Source organism: Neolamprologus brichardi, chromosome 8 (genome assembly GCF_056152115.1).
Source record: "Neolamprologus brichardi isolate AB-2024 chromosome 8, ASM5615211v1, whole genome shotgun sequence".
Lineage (NCBI taxonomy): Eukaryota > Metazoa > Chordata > Actinopteri > Cichliformes > Cichlidae > Neolamprologus > Neolamprologus brichardi.
The window spans coordinates 12,436,613-12,458,104 of NC_142111.1; the positions used below are offsets into that span (position 1 = coordinate 12,436,613).

General features: G+C 40.2%; 2 protein-coding genes across 3 annotated transcripts in view; one reads left to right on the forward strand and one right to left on the reverse strand.

Annotated features, from left to right (window-relative positions):
- Positions 1-1,424: 1,424 nt before the first annotated feature.
- On the reverse strand, positions 1,425-3,935 carry cabp5a (calcium binding protein 5a). Its single transcript, XM_035914338.2, has 7 exons — positions 3,751-3,935; positions 3,457-3,506; positions 3,245-3,275; positions 2,988-3,131; positions 2,735-2,844; positions 2,464-2,611; positions 1,425-2,377 (listed from the first exon to the last, which is right to left on the reverse strand). Exons 2-7 carry the CDS (start codon positions 3,502-3,504, stop codon positions 2,349-2,351), a joined length of 510 nt encoding a protein of 169 aa, XP_035770231.1. The 5' UTR covers positions 3,505-3,506; positions 3,751-3,935; the 3' UTR covers positions 1,425-2,348.
- A 6,024-nt stretch (positions 3,936-9,959) lies between these two features.
- The window catches only part of taok2b (TAO kinase 2b), a 29,194-nt gene continuing 17,661 nt past the window's right edge, over positions 9,960-21,492 (forward strand). For both annotated transcript variants that reach the window (XM_087845467.1, XM_087845466.1), the window contains exons 1-9: positions 9,960-10,523; positions 15,049-15,189; positions 16,700-16,771; positions 16,859-16,960; positions 19,155-19,200; positions 19,303-19,399; positions 19,660-19,773; positions 20,886-20,977; positions 21,117-21,210. In XM_087845467.1, the coding sequence (XP_087701593.1) occupies positions 15,058-15,189; positions 16,700-16,771; positions 16,859-16,960; positions 19,155-19,200; positions 19,303-19,399; positions 19,660-19,773; positions 20,886-20,977; positions 21,117-21,210 (749 nt within the window). In that variant the 5' untranslated portion in view covers positions 9,960-10,523; positions 15,049-15,057. The remainder of the gene's footprint in view (positions 10,524-15,048; positions 15,190-16,699; positions 16,772-16,858; positions 16,961-19,154; positions 19,201-19,302; positions 19,400-19,659; positions 19,774-20,885; positions 20,978-21,116; positions 21,211-21,492) is intronic.

Consider the following 21,492-nt stretch of genomic DNA (forward strand, 5'->3'; position numbering starts at 1 on the left):
GAATGACTTTGATAAGCTGTATTTACTCTCACAGGGCAGGTGCTCCAGCAGCAGATACCCCGCAGTGCATCCGACTCTTCTCAGAAAGATTAAAGCTAACCAAATGAAATCTGCCTGGGGAAGGGACTATCAGTGCAATAAGTTAAAATGGTAAGGGTTGGGGTTTTTTTTATGTGTCTGGCTGAGAAGAAGTCATTGGGTATAGAGGCTACATCAGAGTTGAGTCTGAGAGCAACCAAGAGAGATTACTGAGGATTAATGCAATAAAGGTTGATGCTGGATGTTAGAGGGATCAGGAAGGATCAGGGCAAAGGCCAGCCAGTGAGCATTACATCATCGGATTCTTCCTCTGGACTCATCAACCCTCGCTTGGCACTACATACGTAAGGTTAAATGTGCCCCCCACCCTCCTCTTTAAACACCCTCACTTACATTAGTGTGCCATTAATAGCAGTGAAATCTTATCACTTTTTTTGTTTCAGTGTCTGAGTCCCAATCCACATAAAAGAACAATCATTTCAAAATAAAAGTAATAATAATAATAGTAATAAAAGACCAGATATTTTGTTACTTATCCATTAAGCATACCAGCAGAGCGAACACTCTCTCCGTGGAGCACCAGTCACAGATGTGTGTTTAGTAATTAGGTTCACTTTTGTTCATTGGCAGCATAAGTCCTCAAGCCCCATCTGTCTGTCTGTTTGATGCCGTGCCCAGTTTGTCGTGCAGCAACATCTGCCTGGCTGGTGTTCCCCAAATGTGACAGTACAGCGTGTCCCGTGGCACATCCCTGAATTCAGCCCCAATATTTAATCCCAGCCGCGCACAATGTGGATCGGTATGACACAATTACTGATCACCAACTGCAGTCCACAGTCCACAGGTAAAAAAAAAAAAGAAAGTGTTCACGTGCCTCAAATTTCACTCAACCTTTCTTTTCCTTTCTTTTTTTAATGCATATGGGGTTATAATACTCTTTAATACTTTTAAGCTCCTCTCTGTGTTTTATGTCCATATTTCCGTGAAGTTCCCAACTTACAGAGAGTATTAACCTCAAATAATGGCTCAGACTGTCTCTCTAAAAGGACACATTCTGGGACATGAACCTCTTTTTTTGTTTCGGGGGAGGGTTTTTTTGCTCTTAATACCTTTAAATCTGTTATGCATCAGTCACAAAATCCCACATTTCTGCCTCATTTCAGTGACACAGTTTCTTATTGTCCTTCCAAAGTTTTTACTCAATCCTAGTAGAGCAGACTCCCTAAACTTTTTCATGTTTAAATCATTTCTTTCTGGCGTGAAATGACTGCACATTACTGGAATGCAAGAAGTCACAAGGACAATATGTTCTACGCTTAAATGAGTCTGTGGGTTCCTTTCAGGCAGACACGTTTCTTTCTTGTTCCACAGATACTCCTGAATCCTTTTCAGATGTTCAGATCAGATGTTTTATTTTGTGCTTTGCCAAAGAAAAGGCAGATCCATGTTACTGCTTCACTTGTTGGAAGTTAGTTACAGATTACCTAATACAACCAGCTCAGGTTAATAATGTACAGTACAGTAGTGACTTAACTTTACATCCTGCTTTGTTGTAACATTGTTTAAATGGTAAGAATAATTTAATAACAATACAAATATAAAAACAATTCCATTTCAACAAACATCCACTGTATACAGTCTATATCAGGGTTGTCAAACATGAGGCCCAGGGGCCAGAGTGGGCCTGGCAAAGATTACAATCTGGTCCACGAGATGCCTTTCGAAGATATGCATACATTTTTGGACTTTTAATGTATTGTTAAGTTTTGGAGTTTTTTCCTGCTGATGAAGAAATAGAAGTTTCAGTTTTAAGTCCACAAAAAAGGTGTGAAGTAACAGGAACTTTCTGATTTTTTCTGTAATCTTACACAGTTATTTCTCACAATCTAAGCCTATGCTAAGGGTTTATTTTATTTACTAGAGCATTATTTCTTTATCATGTGAAAAAACTGAGACATACTTGGACTTCTTTTTCTTATATTAAGATATTTCAGTGATTAAATATATACTTAGACTTCTTTCCACTGCCCACTAGGATCAAAGTGAACTAAATGAGTTTGACATGCCTGGTATATATGATGAAACATAACAACGGAGTTTGGGTTTTTTTTAGCACTCTTATGCTTGAAAAATCATTACAAATTGTAATTCTTTGCATAGCTATAAAATCTGCTCTGAGATCAGTCTGATATTGCTTGTTTTGAGCATCTAATTTTAACATTTGCATGCCCAGAAAAGAACAGCATCAGTGTTAGTGCGTGTTTGTAGAGGTGCAAATGAATGTTCCTGACTGGCCTTGTCCTCGACTGTCATTGATGGGACATCATTCTGACAAATTCTGCAAAGGAGAAGAAGACGTGGATCAGTTGCTTCACTTCACTGCACTGTTACTCTTTACTGATGTAGGCGAAAGACAGTCTGTACCTTCAAAATCTACTGTGCCATCCCCGTTGTCATCGGCCTCTTTCACTATGGCATCGATTTCTCTCCGGCTCATGTGCTCTCCCATCAGCTTCATCATGGCTGATCGCAGCTCCTCCGTTGTGATCTCTCCATCTCCATCCATGTCAAACTAACAAGAGGCAGCAAACAGCAGAGAGCAGCTTTTAATCACAGCTGTGATGATAATGATCGCCATCTGGCAGTCTAGAACGCAGGTGGCTGGAAAGTTTCAGAAAAAGCTCTTTACTCTCACCTCTTTGAAGGCGTCTTTCAGCTCCTTCATACCGATCATTCCAGACGTCTCTGCCAGCAGTTTCGGGGCCATCAACTCCACAAAGTCGTCAAAGTCGACTCTGCCACCGACTAGAGGGGGAAAAAAAGTTTGACATGTCTGTGAGCTTTTCTGTCTCTCATCAAATCTAGATTAAAGCAATAAAAACAGCCGCTAACTATGGGATTCCTCAACGAATTCAACTTTTAAACAAACACTTTTTTTAAGGACTCACGGTTCATGTTGATATTTTGACTCAGCTCGATCAGCTCCATCTCAGTGGGCATATAACCCATTGTCCTCATCAGGTTGCCCAGGTCCTTACAGCTGATCAGCCCGTCCTTGTCTTTATCAAACTCATTGAATGCATCACGCAACTCTGCAGAGGTTTAAAGTAAAAAAATCTAATCAAAAAGTGAAATGTGCAAAGTGTACAAATGTAGGTAAAAAACAATGACGTAGTCATAAAAATGAGAAAACAAAAAATATTACCATCAATCTCATCATCAGCCAGCTGTCTTGTCTGCACAAAGAAATAATAATTGCTTAACTTCAGTATAATATGAACATTAAGAAGAAACACGGTGCTTTCTAACGACTTATGAATGCAGCAGTTATCACAATCACACAATCACAATCACAATAGCATTTTCCAGCACAAAATCCATCAAAACAATAATTAAATTCCTGCAGCTTATACTTACAATGTTTTTCCCTCCCCGCAAGAAAATACACGCTGCCCCCAAGCTCATTTCTGCAAGAGGAAATACAGATGTACTTTTATGAAATGTCAGGAAATCACTGACACACGATGTAGAGCTTGGTGGGTTTTGCTATGAAAACACTACTGCTGAAAAAAAGCTCTATTCACACAATAATTAGTCCAATAAACTCTCGCAATATTATAAACATGTCATTTATATATACTGTTATAATTTCTTAAAAACTTTACAGGTTATTGACATCTTCTAAATAAAAAGGTTTTAAAGAGATGTTACCTTCCTCAGATGAATTCGTTTGTCAGCCAAACGCATCACACATAAGCTCTCTGGAGCTGAGGACCTGCAGCTGACCTGTGCAGTGCAAAAACTACCCTGCCTTCCTCCTCTTGCTTAGTCTTCTCAGTGTGAGCGCTGTCTCTGATTAACCGCAACAGCTTGTGCCTCTCAGTGTGTCGCGACCCTTTGTGCCCAGACTGCCAGGATGCTTGGAAATTGTATGAGGGTGTGTTTGGATGCATCCAGACTTGTGGGGAGGAGTCAGCGGTGTGACCGGAGGAAAGCAGGATCAGGGATGAAAGAGATGATGCCCTGGTTTCCTGCTGAGTGGTGACATCACAAACTTTACTGCTATCTGAGCCCAGAGCCGACCGAAAATATGCGATATGATGAAGTCAGCTAAGAGGTGCTTTTCTATGCATTGAAGTAATTACAGTGTCCTTCTCCTACTCACTCATGTTTTATGTAGGAGATGCAACACGAGCCTATCATTGTGAATAACTGTTTCAAGTGCAGTATAAAAGAACCAGGGCTATCACTCACATCACCACTTTATAGCCGTTTATTTGTCAGATACTCATAATTAATGATTTATTATTAGTTTAAAAATTTGATGAACCTGAAGTAACATCTACAATTTGCTTTTCTGAGTTGAAAAATGCTGGTGACAAATCTACGTTTGAAATCAGCAAAAGTTTCATTTTTAATCAGAACAGTTTGTTCAACTGATTAATAAAGAGGCTCAGAAATACAAAGCACCAAACTTTTTTCATTAATTTCTATTTTAAATGCTTCTCAAGTTTTTATATTTGCATATCTATTTATTTATTTATTAGTTGGTTTATTTTGCTTATTGCCCTTTTCTGTGTGTTTAACTGTCACAGTGGTCTCTCACCTCTGTGTGAATAACAGGCTCATAAAAACACCACATAATAATGTAGTAATCTCTTTTAATTTGTAATCATTTCAGAATCTAAAGTATTTCTTAAAATTCCTGTAACACTTTAAATGTTTTACATTTAACAGGATTTTGCTTTTCAGTGTTCTTAGTGTAACTTTGGGGGAAATGTCATAATTGAAACAGAACTACAAACATGTCTTTGGACAAACTGATATCTGAAAGTAAAAAAAAAGTTATATACTGCAAAATCTTCTCATCAGGACACTAACAGGTAATTTATATGAAGTTAGCAGCAAAAGTCAGTGTTCATCAAAGACTACAAATAAAGTTACATGTTTATGATCATTTATTGTTTCTGGATTGTGTGGCTTTATTTATATTTTGTGCTGCAGAACACGTGACAGTAACACAATAAAAGAATAGATGGTCATTTGGCTCATCGCTCTGTTGTTCCAGCCCTGATTATTTTCAAAGACATCAGAGTGAAACAGATTTTTGAAGTATTAAAGAGTCACAGGCTGATTACAGCTATTATCCCACTGTGTGATAATCTGCACGACTATTTGTTACATTTGAATGAAGAAAGGGATTTACGGCTGTGTTTGAGGTTAATAGTCAACACAGAGGTTTAAAATAGCATTTTATTTTATGTTCATTTTATGTGTGTGTGTGTGTGTGTGTCTTCATTTTTTGCCAGTTTGACAGGCAGAGTTTTTACATCACATGCACATCCTGATACAACCCCAAACGGATTTGTGTGTCCTTCTGGGATTGAACCAGAGATCTTTTCTTTGTTAGGGAAATGTGAAAACCAGTTAACTGTAAAGCCTAGTATAGAGGCTTTTCTTTAAATTATAAAATGCCTCTGTCAGTGCGCCCCAGGGCAGCTGTGGCTACAATGTAGCTTGCCATCACCAGTGTGTGAATGTGTGTGTGAATGACTGAATGTAATGTAAAGCACTTTGGGGTCCTTAGGGACTGAGTAAAGTGTTATACAAATGCAGGCCATTTACCATTTAAATTATAAGTTTAGTTATGTGCAGATCTCATAACAACATCATTCGTTTCTTTTTGCTTTTCTTTGTTCTTTTATTGTTGAAGAAATCTGTTTTTCCCTGTCAATCACAAGATACTCCAACAACAAAGCATATCCTGCTTCATCCTCCGTTTAACAGGGACCAACATTTACTAAATAAATATCACGTTGTGTTCATGAACACCAACCCCAACCGAGGTCATAAGCCCATCAGGAAAAAATCTGCTTTTATTACAAACAATATGCTTGAAATGTGTTTAGCACATTAAACACACTGTAATTAGCAGTAAAGCTACACTGCTGTTGCAGGTTTAATATTCTTAAACTTACAATAATATTTGTTATGCTGCAAAAGAAAATCACAAATACTGTAAAACAGAAAAATACACTGTATAAGCAAAGCTGAGTAATGGGCTGCCAGAGTTACTGCTGCTGCTCAGAGCATTTTCCTCTGTGTTGAACTTGCTTCACATGTCCCATAAATGACTTTAATTGTGATTTAACAGTGTTCACGACATCTTCAGGTTGCGTGTGGGGAGAATTTTGCTTCTTGTTCTTCTTTTTTTTTAAATAGAATATTAAATTCCACATATGAGTAATTTGTATAATCTACATCAGGTATGTTTTTTTCCAATTTACTTTGGTTCTTCGGGGGAAGAAAAATCACACTGATTATATAGAAGTCTCAAGAACCCACAAAACCTTGTGTATCAAACATGATACACTAGCTTTAATGGTTAAAATGTCACCATAAGTGACAAATATGGCTGGATAGTTTGTTTGCTGAAGCTCTTTATCTAAACAGCTTGGGGGGGTGGGGGGGGGAGTGTTCCACAAAAACCATGTAAATGTTTAGTCTGATATTTTTAGATGAGCTGAAACACTAAACGGACTCGGTGGCGTGTGTGTCCTCTTCTCCTGACCGTTTTCTCTTTGCATGCCTTCCTGTTATGTAAATTTACCAGAAATCTGTTTGCATAAGAAGCATAATCTGCTGGGCAATGCAACAGGAACCAATAATGATTTATCATTCTTTTTTTACCCTCTCCTCTGTCGTTGCAGTGGTGGGCCAGCTGAGGGGTTATGCAAGATCACATCCACGGCTGCTGAAAGATGTCTGTGGAGGGCAGGAGGTATATGGGCGAAGAGAGCCTGATTTAGAAAAAACTATAGAAGGGGGGGAAACTTCACATTAGCTGTAGGCTGATGAAAAATATGTTATTTGATTAATAAGTAGACCAAGACATTTGTAATAGCAATGGCAATTTTATTTGTATATTACATTTCATTACATGAAACTCAATGTGCTCAACAAAGGATAACATAAAAACCAGAGCAGGTTGACGATGCCTAAAGGCAGTAAAAACAGCAAAAACTAAATTGTGAATCCTACAAGTGTGACTTCCTCAGCTGTGTTAGCCTTTCATAAGAAAGTTCTTTGTTGGTGTTACAGCCTGACCAGCCTCTGAGAATCATAACATACATAAAGGTTGAGGGGAAAATATTTCTGTGTGTGTGTGTGTGTGTGTGTGTGTACCATCTGAAAATGCACAACACAGATTATACTGAGTGGATTAAGACAGCAAATGCCGTGCCAAACAAGCCATATGTGTGATTGCGATGACGTGTCGCTGCGTGCAGACATCATCTGAAATCAAATCAGGTTGAATGAAGGAAAACAACAAAATCCATTTAGGTGAAAAGGGATTTGGGGGGGGGAAAAATCCCATTTAATAGTCGCTGAATAAGCTCTACCCCTACACACTGGTAACAAATACCTGAAACATTGTAGCCCACGTACTGGTCTTGATTTTAAATGATGGCTGACTGATGCTGGTAGGTCACTGCTAGACATGTCTGTCGGTCTGTTAGGTTATGCAACAGCATCACTATATAGCATTTTTAATTCTCAGTAAGGATTATATAGTAGTTTTGGAAAAATCCCGCAATCTCATCACGCTATAGCATCAGAATTTCTCCGTAAAGATTGCATAATGATCTGTCATCCCAAATGCTGGCCACTATGATAAGGAAAGAATAAACAACTTTATTAATATGCACTGAGCTAAGCTTTAAATACTTACATCACTATGTATGATGTAATTATTAAGAGAGCTTAATTATTGTTATCTGAATCAAATCCTAAGGGCACGGTGGCACAGTGGTTAGCACTGTTGCCGCACAGCAAGAAGGTCCTGAGTTCAATTCCAACATCAGGCCGGGGTCTTTCTGTGTGGAGTTTGCATGTTCTCCCCGTGTTTGCGTGGGTTCTCTCCGGGTACTCCGGCTTCCTCCCACCGTCCAAAGACATGCAGCTTGTGGGGATAGGTTAATTGGAAAAATCCAAATTGCCATTAGGTGTGAATGTGAGTGCGAATGGTTGTCTGTCCCTGTGTGTTGGCCCTGCGACAGACTGGCGACCTGTCCAGGGTGTACCCCGCCTCTCGCCCTATGACAGCTGGGATAGGCTCCAGCGCCCCCCGCAACCCTGAAAAGGATAAGCGGAAGCGAATGGATGGATGGATGGATGAATCAAATCCTCTCATTTATTTATTATTTTTTCTCACCTTCACAAAGGAGCATATCGAACAGGACACGCAATCCACTGTGTAATCTATTTATGAGGCTGGCCTGCAGATGTTTAAGGACATAATGTAGGCCAATATAAAAACACATGCACCAAAGGTGTTTTCTCGTACTTGCTGTGTCTGTTTTAGGCAATGCTGACAATCAGTCAGCATGAGTTGATGGTTGATTTATAGCAACAGTGGACTTTTATGTGATTTTGCAATGCATTTTTTCAGAAATAACATTTTCTGGACGCAGATGATTATTTGTGTTATTACAAATCATTAATACATGCCAATATTAAAACATTTTATCTATATTTGTAAGACCAACTTTACAAAATTGGTCTTACATAGGTTTTTATTTGGTTTAGATCTAAAAACCAAACTCTGGAGACACATTGCCTCAAACGGCATAAACTGTTGAGCAAATTAGTCTCATTTCAGATTGGTTTAGCAGAAGAAACCCTACATATAATATGAACTTTTATCTTTAGATTTCTACAGTGTCTGTCTGATTAATAAAGATTTCATTCATTCATTCGTTTGTTTTGTATCCCATATGGTACACGTGCTGTTTACAGGATGACTGCAGAAAGATTAGCATTAAAACAACTGAAATTACTACTGAAACTACTGAAAAAGTCCAAGTAGTTTAAGAAGGGAAAACTTACCAAACTCTCACAGTTAAATTGCATACAATGAATGTTGAGAGTCTATTATCAATGGGATAGGCCCCAGAGCCCTTGCAATCCTGATTTAAAGTAAGTGAAAGGAGATGGATAGATGGATAGATGGATGGATGGATGGATGGATGGAGTTCAGAATAGTTACTACAATGCAAACAGTACTTTGAAGCAATTTTACTTCCAGTCTTAAAGATATAACTTGATTTTATTTAGTCTTGTTTTTGTTTTTTTGTTGTGGGACATTACTAAGAGATTTTTATACCGCTTGATGCGTTGTGGAATCATTTAGTCCTCTAGAATCAGTAGAGGAGGATGTTAGCCGAAGCTAATGTCCATTACGAACAAGACATCTCACCCCTGTATGAGCATGTGGAGGCCATGAGTGGCTCCTTCAGCAGTAGACGGTTACAGCCACTGTGTAGGACCAAGTACCAACACAGGTCCTTCGTCCTGGAAGCAATCCGACTGTTCAATATGCACATAAATACCTGAGAAATCACTCACACTGCACTTTATGTACATATAATTACTGTGACATGTCTTTTAGTGTATATATTAGCCTATATTTTATTTTTGCTTTATTTTATTTTGTCTTTTATTTACTTCTGCGTTTTTAGCGGTTTTAGCATTTTTGCGCCTTATTTTTTTCATTGTTTTCTAATATATCCCCAATTCTCTTGTTATTTCTGACCGTTTTGCGGCCGTAGCAAGTGAATTACCCCAGTGTAGATTAATAAAGTCCCTTTCTATCTGTCTAATTCTGAGATTCCTAATCTGAAATTTTGAGATAGCTGTCCTAAATTTAAATTATTTAAATTATGGTCATAGTTTTGTTTTGTTGTTGTTTTATTTATTTTGACTGAAATACGCTTCCACATTAGTTAACTATACGAACCCTGATAAATAATGCGAAGCTGCTCTTACCAGTTCAGTTATGTTTTTGCGAACCTCCTCGGCCACGTGAGGATACTATTTACACCTCACGTGTTCGTTTGAAAGGCGTCGAAGAAGAGCAACTTCCGTTTTCCGCTCGGCTCCCGCCCCGCTCCGCCATCATGAAGTCCTGAACAAAAACGGATGAGAGTCGAGCAAAATGGGGATAACACGAACTGTTGATGAAATCCGCCGACAGCATTATCGTAATGACAGTGCACAGTGCTGAGCGGAGCGGAGCTGTCCATTTGAATGCACCAGCCTCCCACTGAAAGCGTCCCCGGCAGCTCCTGGCGTTGCGTTATTTAGTTAGCGCTGGTGCTAACAGCAGCCAGAGCTAGCCGCTGATTTTCTCTGGACGACGACGCTGCTGCTGCTAGGTTAGCTGGCAGGCGTCGGTCTAGCTAGCTGTCACTTAAACTGACTGCCACTTGACTCATGTCAAGTCGCACACGCCTGCTAGCTGTCCAATTGACTGGGGGCATCAGGATGGAGAGGGGTTTAAGTAAAAGCATCGACAGGCAGAATGTGGTTTATTGGTGTTGAATAGACACCAGCACCGAGGAAAGAGGAGTGAAGACCACTATTTTCCAGCCAGGCCGGTTAGCTAGCTTCAGAGCTAGCTACAGTGGATCCCAAAAGCCACGGTAAGACGTGCTATAAATCATTCAACATGCGGGGCTGTGAGCGCATCCCACCCCGTTTGCAGGGGAGACACCGGCTAGCATGATTAGCTGCCTGATTTTCAGATCTTGGGGAGTTTGACATTGACGTGGAAGCTTGTTGTTGGCCTGCACCTTGAACATTCTTGAGTTGTTGTCAAGCTGCTGTTGAATACATGTGGATTTCTATACAGAGCAGGAGCGTGGGTAGCCTAATTGAGCAGCCGAGTGAAAAAAGCCGTCTAGCTCGCTCAGCTGATGCTGATGGCAAGCACATATATGGATAATTGCTTATGTGCCTGACCAGTCAAACACAGTAGACATGTTTTGCACAATAGGTCTGTGCTTCTCTGATGTTGTAAAATGCATGTATGTTAAAGAGAGAATCATTGGTGAAACCATGTAATTGTGGCAGACGTTGTGGTGTTAACGTGACATGGATGGTTTAGTTAAAATGATTACAAGCTTCCTTTTGCCTTAGTTACAGTCGTCAGAGAACTTCCCATTTTTAAAGGGAACCTAATGCTTCCCGTTTGTCAGAATCGAAATGGCCAAGTGAGTCTTGGTATTTTCATGTTCAAGGGTTTGGGAAAAACTTGAGCTTGATTGGTGACTGTGAACTTAAAAAATTGCAAAAGCTGCCAATGCCCATTTATCAAGGGTTTAACCTTTGATAAAATCTTAATGACTCATGATGACCCAACTTGTTCCAAGCTGCTAACTTTGACACACTGTGCATCACACAGGGAGAAGTTGTTATCTGCACTGCAGCTACACAAAAACATTCACCATTGTAATGTGCATGTGAGTGTATCATCAGTTGGCTTTTCCAATCTTTTTCCTTTGGTAAAGATATAACAGCTATATTGATTCAGCTTTTCCAAAAAATATCTTTTCCATAACCACACTTGGGGGGGGGGGGGAGATTGGTTCACATATAAGAATGCGTTGATTTTGACCTTCAGAAAACATCTGATGGTTCTTGCTAGAATTCAGAGACAGACATCACGTTTCATCTTTGTTATTTCAAGGTTTATAGTCTAATATCAGCTCTCTCAGTAGGACATACTAAAAACTGAGGAGTAATTGCTCGCATATTTAAACGTGGTCTTCCGCACTCATTTAGCCATATCATTATGTTTGCTCATGATAGCTCTCCAAAACATAGTGGTTACATGTTGTTTCACTTAAAACTGGTAAATTTTGTCATGTTGTTCCCACACAGGAAGCAAAACATGGGGCTGCTAAACTGGTTGGCAGTTTTTATGTGGAATTTGGCCTGATGTTGTCTGGTGGTTTTCAACATTTCAAAAGCTGTATGGAAAGTCAGACAGGTCCAAGTTAATGCTACAAAATGTAGTCCTCAATTTGCTTGTTGGTCACAGTTCATTAGGAAGAAAGATAGAAACGGCTTAGGGGGGGAAAGAGATCCTGTCAATATATTGCAGTTGGTCTTTTGAAGTTCTTGGCTGTTGGTATCGGCCTCAGAAATCCAGTCTCACTGATGCTCTGCAATGCACTACACAGTCAGTTTAATGCCTGCTTCTCCTTATAATCATATGAACTTTAATTCATGTATTTCTATAAGGCCTATCAGAATACTGTGCAAGTGTGTACAAATGCAAATCAAACCAAGTGTGAGTCACTATCTTAACATTTTGATAGGGAAAAAAAAGCAATCCAGCCCACCTGGTTGTTCAACCTCACCCGTCTGTGTTTTGTTCTTCAGTTTTAACAGAAGCACACCTTTTATCATGTCGCAGTTGCTGTGTGGTTTTGTGCGCGGGCTGCTGAAGGACCAATGACAACATCATTGTATGAGAGCAGTCTTTTGTTCAGCATTGAGAAAGAAAATGATATGAAATAGTCTTGTTTTTTTGGGTTTTTTTTTTTAAATCATAGTTTCATGTGTCAGGGAGATTAAAGAAGCCATTAAAGAAAGAATAGCTTGAGGAAAAAGATGTTGCATCTACCATTTTAAGATCATTTTGGATCTTTAAAATGGATTATGTGCTTCAAAAATGGTGTTTGTTTCCCTGTACTGAAGCTAAAGCCGTATATTCTGTGTTTGGTGAAAATATAGCAATTAAAAAAATGTATATCTTATTGCAGTGTTAGAAAGCTGCTTTCAGCTTCTCCCTTATTCACATGGTGACCGCCACAGTGGCTACCTCCACTTCTTTGATTAGGCGATCCCAAATTGATTTCTCTCTCTTCCTGGGATCGAACCAGAGATCTTTTGCTTGTTAGACAGATGTATAAAACACTTCATTATGTGTCACAAATTTCAGTGTTAAACAAAAAAAAAAGTCATACAGTGGTAAGTGTGGCCAGCCATGTTCACCCTAAATATAGAGACAGACAGTAGCCTCAGTAGCCTGTAGAGCCACCTTTGGCAGCAATAACTTGAAGTAATGGTTTTATGTATGACTTTATCAGTCTCTCACATGATTGTGGAGAAATTCTTGCCCACACGTTGCTGCTGTGCTTGGGATCACTGTCTTGTTGCATGACTTAATGTCAGCCAAGCTTTAGCGGTCAGACAGATGGTCTCACATTTGACTCTAGAATACTTTGGTATACAGAGGAGTGCATGGTTGACTCATTGACTGCAGTGTGCCCAGATCCTGTGCAAAACAAGCCCATATCATCACACCTCCTCAACCGCGCTTTATCGTCGATATGAGGTGTTAGTGCTGATATGCCGCCTGGTTTTCTCCTCACGTCGCAAAACATCTCCACTTTGGTCCCGTCTGTCTAAAGCACATTGCTCCAGAAGTCTTGTGGTTTGTTCACATGCTGCTTTGAAAGCTATGAGCTTCTTTTTAGAGAGAGGAAGCTTTCTCCTGCCAACTCTTCCAAACAAGCCAATGTGCTGTCATGAACTTTAACATTTAAAATGCTAACTGGGGCCTGTAGAGTTCTTGTTTTTGTTCTTCTGAACATTTAATGGTCTGATCTTGAATTTGTTGGGACATTCCCTGCTGGGAAGATTGTGGCATTGTGTTAACACACATCTGAATGCTCCAGACCAGCAAACTGTCAAAACTTCTGCTTTTTTAGAGTGCATTTAATCGGTGGCTGCTGAGTCCGATGAGCTCTTTTCACATATATGCACATTGATGAGCCACAAGATTAAAACCATAAAAGTCACTTTTGTGCCACCAAGAAATAAAAGATCCCACCTGTCATGACATGATCAAGGGGGCGTCTTTGGTGTGGCAGCAGATCCTTTGAGTCCTGGTGGTTACAGGATGGGGCCTTCACGTGAATATGTTATAGGATCAGCATTGGTTAATCAGTATATGAGGGTTTCTACTCTACTTTATAAGTATAAACCAAAGTGGGTTGCTCCTAAGAAGCAGAACAGCAAATAATGGATGGATCAGCAGAGCAGTGTGTTGGTCACATTGGTGGGAAAGTTGGCGCATCCTCATGTGAAGTGAAAAATATCTTTCAGCTGATGTTTGTTTTTGTTTTTTTGTCTGTGTTTTTTTTCCATTTGTGTGTCCACTACAGAAGACATTAACAAATAGGCCGGGTCTCAGGAGGCTATGATTGCATGATGATGGATTGCAATTGAATATTGCTGTTCTCGCTGGCCTGCAACTGAAAAACTAGTATTTTACAATGTATAATTTAATGCTAGTTAACTGTTGGATCTAAGATGTTACACAGCCACACATTAGTAGCCAGGACTGCAGCTCTGGCAGACGGCTTGACTCCTCTCTGTGTGATGGGAAGTTGTGAACAAGAAGTGTGGATGGCAGCGCTGCCTAGCCGGTGCAGTTCTGCAGTATTGTGATCGCGAGAAAAAGGATGTATGTAGGTTGTGTCACAGTAAACTAGTATTTAAGAGCTGTGCTGTAGCAATGCAAAAGCACATTCTGTTCAAGTGTGTGGACGTTACCCCACGAGGAGAGAAAGCTAACACTGCTTATGTTAGCCACACGTCTATGTGTGCAGTGTTCTGCTCAGTGCAGCGTGCCACATATTTTAGAAACATTAAAAAGATGTTCCAGATCTTCAAGAAATTCATCAGTATTGTTGCCAGGACCATCCTTTGATATAGTGCTGCATCTCTGCAAGCCTCATACGTACATTACAAGACAGTCTTCTGCAATACATGACAGTATATGTGTGGGAGAAGAAGAAAAAGCATTAATAAGGTTTAAAAAACATATTTCATAAGACTGATATAAAATTGTAGATGATATGTAAGAGAAACTGTATTTCCTTAAAAAAAGAAAGAAAAGAAATAACATGGGTGTAAGCCCAGATTTGTGCTTTGTACTGCTTTCCCCTTTCATCTTTGGTTGAGAACAATATATTTTTTAAATGGCATGAGTGACATCAGTGTCAACAATTTCCACCACAGAGATCTAAGTGTGTCGACTTCATGTGACAGACTAGATCGTGTTTCCGAGGCAACTCTTGCTTTCAGCACAAATGTTGGTATCCTTTCCAAATAACAGATGCTCACCCAGTGTGTCTCTTCCACGCTCACCAGGCGCTGGCCATGCCGTCGAGTGTGCGGGCCGGGAGCCTGAAGGACCCGGAGGTGGCTGAGCTCTTCTCGAGGGAGGATCCCGAGAAGTTCTTCACGGACCTGAGGGAGATCGGCCATGGGAGCTTCGGAGCAGTGTACTTTGTAAGTTAGTTTTCTTAGGGTTTGGCTCTTTAATAGAAATGTGATAGAGTGCACACAAGAGCCCTTAAGTGTGCTTTCCCCTGAGTGCAGGCTTAAACGTGAAGGCCTGTTACTTAATATGATTTCAGATACTTGTGTTCATTTATCGGTTTGAATTGTGTGCTTGATCTTTGTCAGCTCTGCAACAGAGTTGTAGGTGTGTAGTTATGTTCGTTTGAATTCAGTAGTAGGAAAATGTTCAGGTATGTGGTTTTAACATGCAGCTTACCTGAAGGCATATAAACATGGGGACAGGCTACGGACAAATAACGTTGACTGACTACGCTGAAAATCGGTTCTTGAATTCTGGAGTTTGGATGATATTTTAGTTTTCAGTCACACACTGACTCAGTCATCTGGCAAACTTAAAAAAGTGCTCTGCTTGTTATAAATTTAAGACTGCAGTCTCTGAGTAGTTAGCACGGTGTTCATAATGTTGTATACAGCTGTTCTTCACTGAATTTATATAATGTAAGCATGAGAATGCAGGTGAAATGAAAATCATTACCTTTGTGTATATATATTATTGTCTTATTAATGTCTAATTATTTCTCTGGCTTTGTTTTTCTTCTTATGTAAGTTGATCAGTGTTTTGGCACCATAGACAACAGTGTAGGCTCAGTTCTTCCTGCATATAAACCATTTCAGCGCCCACCTGAGAGGTTATTACTTCCCTCATAGGAAGTTACTATAAATAACAGATCTTACTAAGTAAGGTAATATGACTCATTACCTAAACTACATGCAGGCCAGTCGTGCTTATGTGCATAGGCGCATTTTAAACAACAAAAACCTTGACAGGCAAAATTTTCATAGCGTAATTAAAAAATTCTTTCATACTTTGATTTTTGCATTGTTTTTTGGGGGGATTTCACTTGGTTCAAATGTAATTACTGCTATAAATCTTGCTGAAGTCGGCGTGATTGATGCTAAGAAAAGCTAAGCGCAGCAAAGAAGAATAGCTGACAGATGGTGGTACTTCCATTAAGAGCACAAGCTGGATAAACCTGTCGACTGAAGATGAAAGGTGGCGGGTCAGAGAAGGAAAAAGTAAAAACACAGTGCGAGTCAGGGAAGGAGAACAACTTTTCAGAGCAGGATAAAAGTCCCTGTTTAATGAAGGGTGAAAAGCAGCCAGTCGTGGATGAAGGGATGATAGGAGGGCAGAGGAGAAGAGGGAAGGAAGCTCTGCAGAAATGCTCGTTTTATGTAATGGCCATTTCTTTGTTGTATTTAATGTGAGGAGCATCGATGGATGTGTCTCAAGTGCTTTGTGGAATAAATGCTGCACTGATGCTCTCAGCCAGTTTTAAGCGTTTGAGTTTTGCTTGCAATTAACTTTGTGTGGAGGGGAAAGAAAACAAGGCGAAGGCGTCTGTGCTATTTAAAGAAATGGTGACAAAGATGGGTCGAGCAGCATCCAAAGCTTCAAAAAATTTACTGCATGTTGTCCTTAAATTTTCCCCACTAGGCCCACGACATCCGCACAAATGAGGTGGTGGCCATCAAGAAGATGTCCTATAGTGGCAAACAGTCCAATGAGGTAAGACCTGGCGACTCTCTAATGGCTGATCTGCTGCAGATGTAATATCTAATGGATAGAGTGATGAAGGCTCTGCTCGTATCCTAGAAATGGCAGGATATCATCAAGGAAGTGAAGTTCCTCCAGAAACTGCGCCACCCCAACACTGTGGAGTACCGTGGCTGCTACCTGAGAGAGCACACAGCCTGGGTGAGTGTGTGCAAAAGCTGTGCACTCATCAGTGTTGTGTTAATCAAATGAATGATTTTAAAAGTGACTTGCTTAGGAGGTTGTTAAAGATGTTAACATTCCCAGTACCACACATTTAGAAAATAAAACAAAGAATATAGTTGGGGATATTTCAGCATCCACTTTAAACACATTTCTTTTTTATGCACATATTTGGGCCACCAACGGCCTGTAAAAATACACCCAGAACTTTGTCCCCTCTGCAGCATTCCTGTGTTCATTTTCACTATATTTGAAAAATGTCAAAGATGAGTAAAAGCAGTGCTGTGATTGATAGATAAATACTCAGTTTACCGTTTTATTTTTATTTCAACTTGAGATAATAACAACCATCAAATTTGGTTCTCTCGCCCCTCGACTTACTCTCCCCCCCTTAGCTCCGTCTTTCACATTCTCTCTCTCTCTCGGTCAGGAAGAGAACAGCAGACCCTGCCGTGTGTTTCAGTGTGAATAAAAACATGAAACGTTGACCATTTGTTCTAATATTGAAACTGGTTTCTGGTACTTCCTCCTTTTTTCTGTGCAGCTTGAGGCAAGTTGCAGTTGCCACAGAGTCTGTTTGTTTCACCGTGACTGCAGGAATTAAATATAGTCTCTGGTTTCTGCAGCCAAAATGCAGTTTTTCGTTCCAGATATCCTCAAAAGGCTCTCAGTCCCCGGAGAAAGTTGATGTGGCAAAAAACAAAAAAGCTCTAAAAATGACATCATTGTAATTAACTGGTGTGTTTTGTGTTTTTTAACAAAACATATTAGTGCATTTCAGAAAATTAGAACGAAGTGAAAGTTTTGGGTTTTTGTTTTTTTTACATATTCATCCAAAAATTAAAGTATTAAAAGCCTTTTTTGTGTGAGTATGCCTTGTAGTGCATGGAAATGAGCAGCCCTTGTAATAAAACTACAATATTTTAGTATATTAGTGTTTGAAGAGTGGCAATTGAGTGCGTCTCTCTATATAGTTGAATACATGTATAGAGACGACTGGACTGTTCTCCAGATGATCTCTGATACACTCCACAAGGAGGGGAAGCCACAGGATGTTGTTGCTGAAAGTCTGGCTGTTTGCAGAGTGCTCGATCACAGCATATTAATGGAATTGCTGCAGCCTCGATGGTATTGTCAAGAAAATCAATTCAAGAACTTGGGCGACTTTACAAAGAGTGGACTGAGGCTGGTGTCAGTACGTCTCCAGGAAAGCAGCTACAACTTTAGCATTCCTAATATCGAGTCACTCCTGAACCGAAGACGACATCAAAAAGAACTGGACAGCTGCTCAGTGCTTCTCTTTCCACATAAAAGTAAAATTTAAGGTCCTAAAGACTAGAGGAAGAGTAGAGAGGCACAAAATCCAGGATGCTTGAAGTCCAGTGTAAAGTTTCTGCAGTGCCATGTCATCTCCTCGTGTTGGTGTCAGTTGATCCACTGTGTTATCAAGTCTACAGTCAACAAAGCCACCCACCTGGAAATTTGGAGCACTTTGTGCTTTAATCTGCTGACAAACTTTATGGAGAGAGATGGTGATTTCCTTTTCCAGCAGGATTTAGCCCCTGCTCGCAGTACGGAAACTACTAGCAAATGGTTTGCTGGCCACAGTATTGCTGTGCCTCATTGACCAGCCAGCTCATCTGACCTGAACCCCAGAGTGTCTGTGTTGTTATTGTCAAAATGAAGATGAGAAACACAGGACCCAAAAATACAGACAGAATGAAAGCAGCTATCAGAGCAGCCTGGGCTTCCTGTACACCATGCTGCATTAATGCAGTGATTCATGGTAACGGAGCTCCAACCACGTATAAAAATATTCTGTATGTCTGATTTTCACAAGGTATAAGTCATGATCATCAAAATTAAAACAAAAAAGGCTTAAAATGTTTCACTTTTAAGGTGTGCTGTTATCTATAGACACCTAAATAATGTTAGATTATGCGGGATGGTTAGCTTTTACATCTCATGCATACTTTGGCTCTCAGAGCTCCATTGTGAGGTGGACATGAGAACACTTTCCCGGACTCCACCTTAGTGTGACAGCAGTGTTAAAACTTTGATAAATGGGTCGAAGTCTCTGGTACAAAAAAAGCTCTTTCCACCTAGGTCAAGTGTGACAACGTTTTTAACACCAAGTGTACTCTTGGTTTAACACTCCCCGTCTCTCTTCTAGCTGGTGATGGAGTACTGCTTGGGTTCAGCTTCTGACCTTTTAGAAGGTAAGTAAGACAAATTAGTAATGACAAAACCATGTTTTACCCGTTTGAGTTTACGTTCACATAAACAATGTCTGATATTCCCAAATCTCTCTCTTCACTCAGTCCACAAGAAACCGCTGCAGGAAGTGGAGATAGCTGCCATAACCCATGGTGCATTGCAGGGATTGGTGTATCTTCACTCTCACAACATGATTCACAGGTAACCCCTATTCATTTCTCACTTATCTGGATCTATTCTGCTCTCCTCCCCCACACTTCTGACAAGAGACTAAACAAATAGAGGGGAGAAAGCACAAACTGTGCTGCCTGAGATAAGCTTATGCAATGGTGCTTGTGCTTACACACTGTGCATCATGCTGCTCCCCAGCCTCCAACGATGCATTTTCTCTCAAACTGTTTTGTCTCCGTCGTGTTTTTCCTGACCCGTCATTTCCTCCTGTCTGATCGTTTCTCTCTCAGGGATGTGAAGGCCGGAAACATCTTGTTGACAGAGCCAGGTCAGGTCAAACTGGGAGACTTTGGCTCAGCCTCTATTGTCGCTCCAGCCAACTCCTTCGTGGGAACACCTTACTGGTAAAACATCAAACCAGTGTCTCACTTGCCTACTCATTGTGGATTCTCAAAGAAGCCTCAAAAACTAACCAAAATCGTGCGTATCAAATATGATACACTAGGCTTTAAGGGGTTAAAACATACCTGTGATGTTTTGCCGTATTTTCCTTGCCTTTCTATTCTGTTACAATCATAGAAGCTCATGTTAAAGTTCAAATACTGAGGTCAGTGTATGTATAAGTAATCTCAGGCTCTGAGCTCTCCATTTCACTCTGTTTTTTTTTTCTACTCCTAGCTTTGTGTGATGTCAAAGAAAGAGGATATCCCTAAGACGATGATGTCATGTCTGTGCAGGCGAAATGAGCTTTTCAGACTGTTAGCATGGCTGTTATATGGCGTCTATTTTGTCCACTGAGTGTAAAGACGAGCAAGAAGCAGCAGCACTCTTAAATGAGCTTGTTTGCACATTGTAGATGTTTCGTACATGTAAATATAGTCGAAATCTTTAAATGTTGTCATTAACTTGCATGTGTTGATTTTTAGTTGTGCAGTTGTAAAATCAGATACATTTCCTCCGATCTTGACAATTTATTATTCATTAATATCTAGCGTACTGCTGGTGTCTAGATAAAGTGTAGTCTCTAATCATGCGGATGATGTGCTTTAATTTGCATTGAACCTAAGATAGCTGACTAAACGCTGCCGTCTCTGCTTCATTTATGCTCACATTTGTGAAGCAAGGTGTGGCTACCCAAATGTCACATTCAAATTCATTCAAAGCAGGCAGAGTACAGTTCACACCGGGAAAAACTTTGATCTGTAGAATGAGCATGTGTTTAATTTTAAGTTGTTAATTTAAAAAAAAAAGAAAAAGGTTATTCTGCCACCGAATCTTTCCTTTCCAATCCTGGTTAAATCACCAAGTGGTTTACTCCCACCTCTCACCGTTCAGCAGCCAGAATTATTTGTTGTTACTCTACATGAGCATAAAGCTAACGCTGCCTGTTTAGGTGGGGCAGATGCTGGAAACAACAGTGAGCCACCAGGTGCCATTGTGTGCTGGATCAAAGGGAGAGGGCTGGAAATGGCTGAATTACTGCTGATGTGTTGTTGTTGTTGTTTCCTCCACCCAGGATGGCCCCTGAGGTGATCTTAGCCATGGATGAGGGTCAGTACGACGGGAAGGTGGATGTGTGGTCACTTGGCATCACCTGCATAGAGCTGGGTAAGAGATGGCCATACAGTGCTTTTTGTGTTCACAAAGCTGAAAGTGTCCGGCCATTTACTTTTTTCTTTTTTTTTTCCTTGTTCTTTGTCTGCCTCTCCTTCTCTGTCACGCTATGTCGTGCTTTGTGATTCTGCAGCGGAAAGGAAGCCTCCTCTGTTCAACATGAATGCTATGAGTGCCTTATACCACATCGCCCAGAATGAGAGCCCTGTGTTGCAGTCTAATCACTGGTGAGAGACGAAGCTTTGCAACCGACCTGTGTCTTTCTGTAATTTATTTCACAATTAGTTTTGTGTTTGTGTGTGTACACATAAAAAAAATAGGTTTCATAAAAATGACTTGTTATTAAGGCTTTTTGAACATGGGGATGAACTCACACTTTGAGTTTGCTGCCATGCTCTTATAGATCAGTGTTTAAATTGTTACATTATTTGAATCATCTGAGGTAACTGTGGACAAACCCTTCAGTATTTCTCATGAGACACTTACTGCTGTTTTTTAACCAGTTTGTC

Excerpts from the sequence above, each read along its gene's own strand:
- cabp5a (XM_035914338.2), bottom strand. The coding sequence starts at position 3,504 with ATGAGCTTGGGGGCAGCGTGTATTTTCTTGCGGGGAGGGAAAAACATT. Across the intron at positions 3,276-3,456 it reads TGCGGGGAGGGAAAAACATT|ACAAGACAGCTGGCTGATGA; the intron begins GTAAGTATAAGC and ends TTCTTTGTGCAG. Across the intron at positions 2,612-2,734 it reads TGAAAGACGCCTTCAAAGAG|TTTGACATGGATGGAGATGG; the intron begins GTGAGAGTAAAG and ends GCCTCTTGTTAG.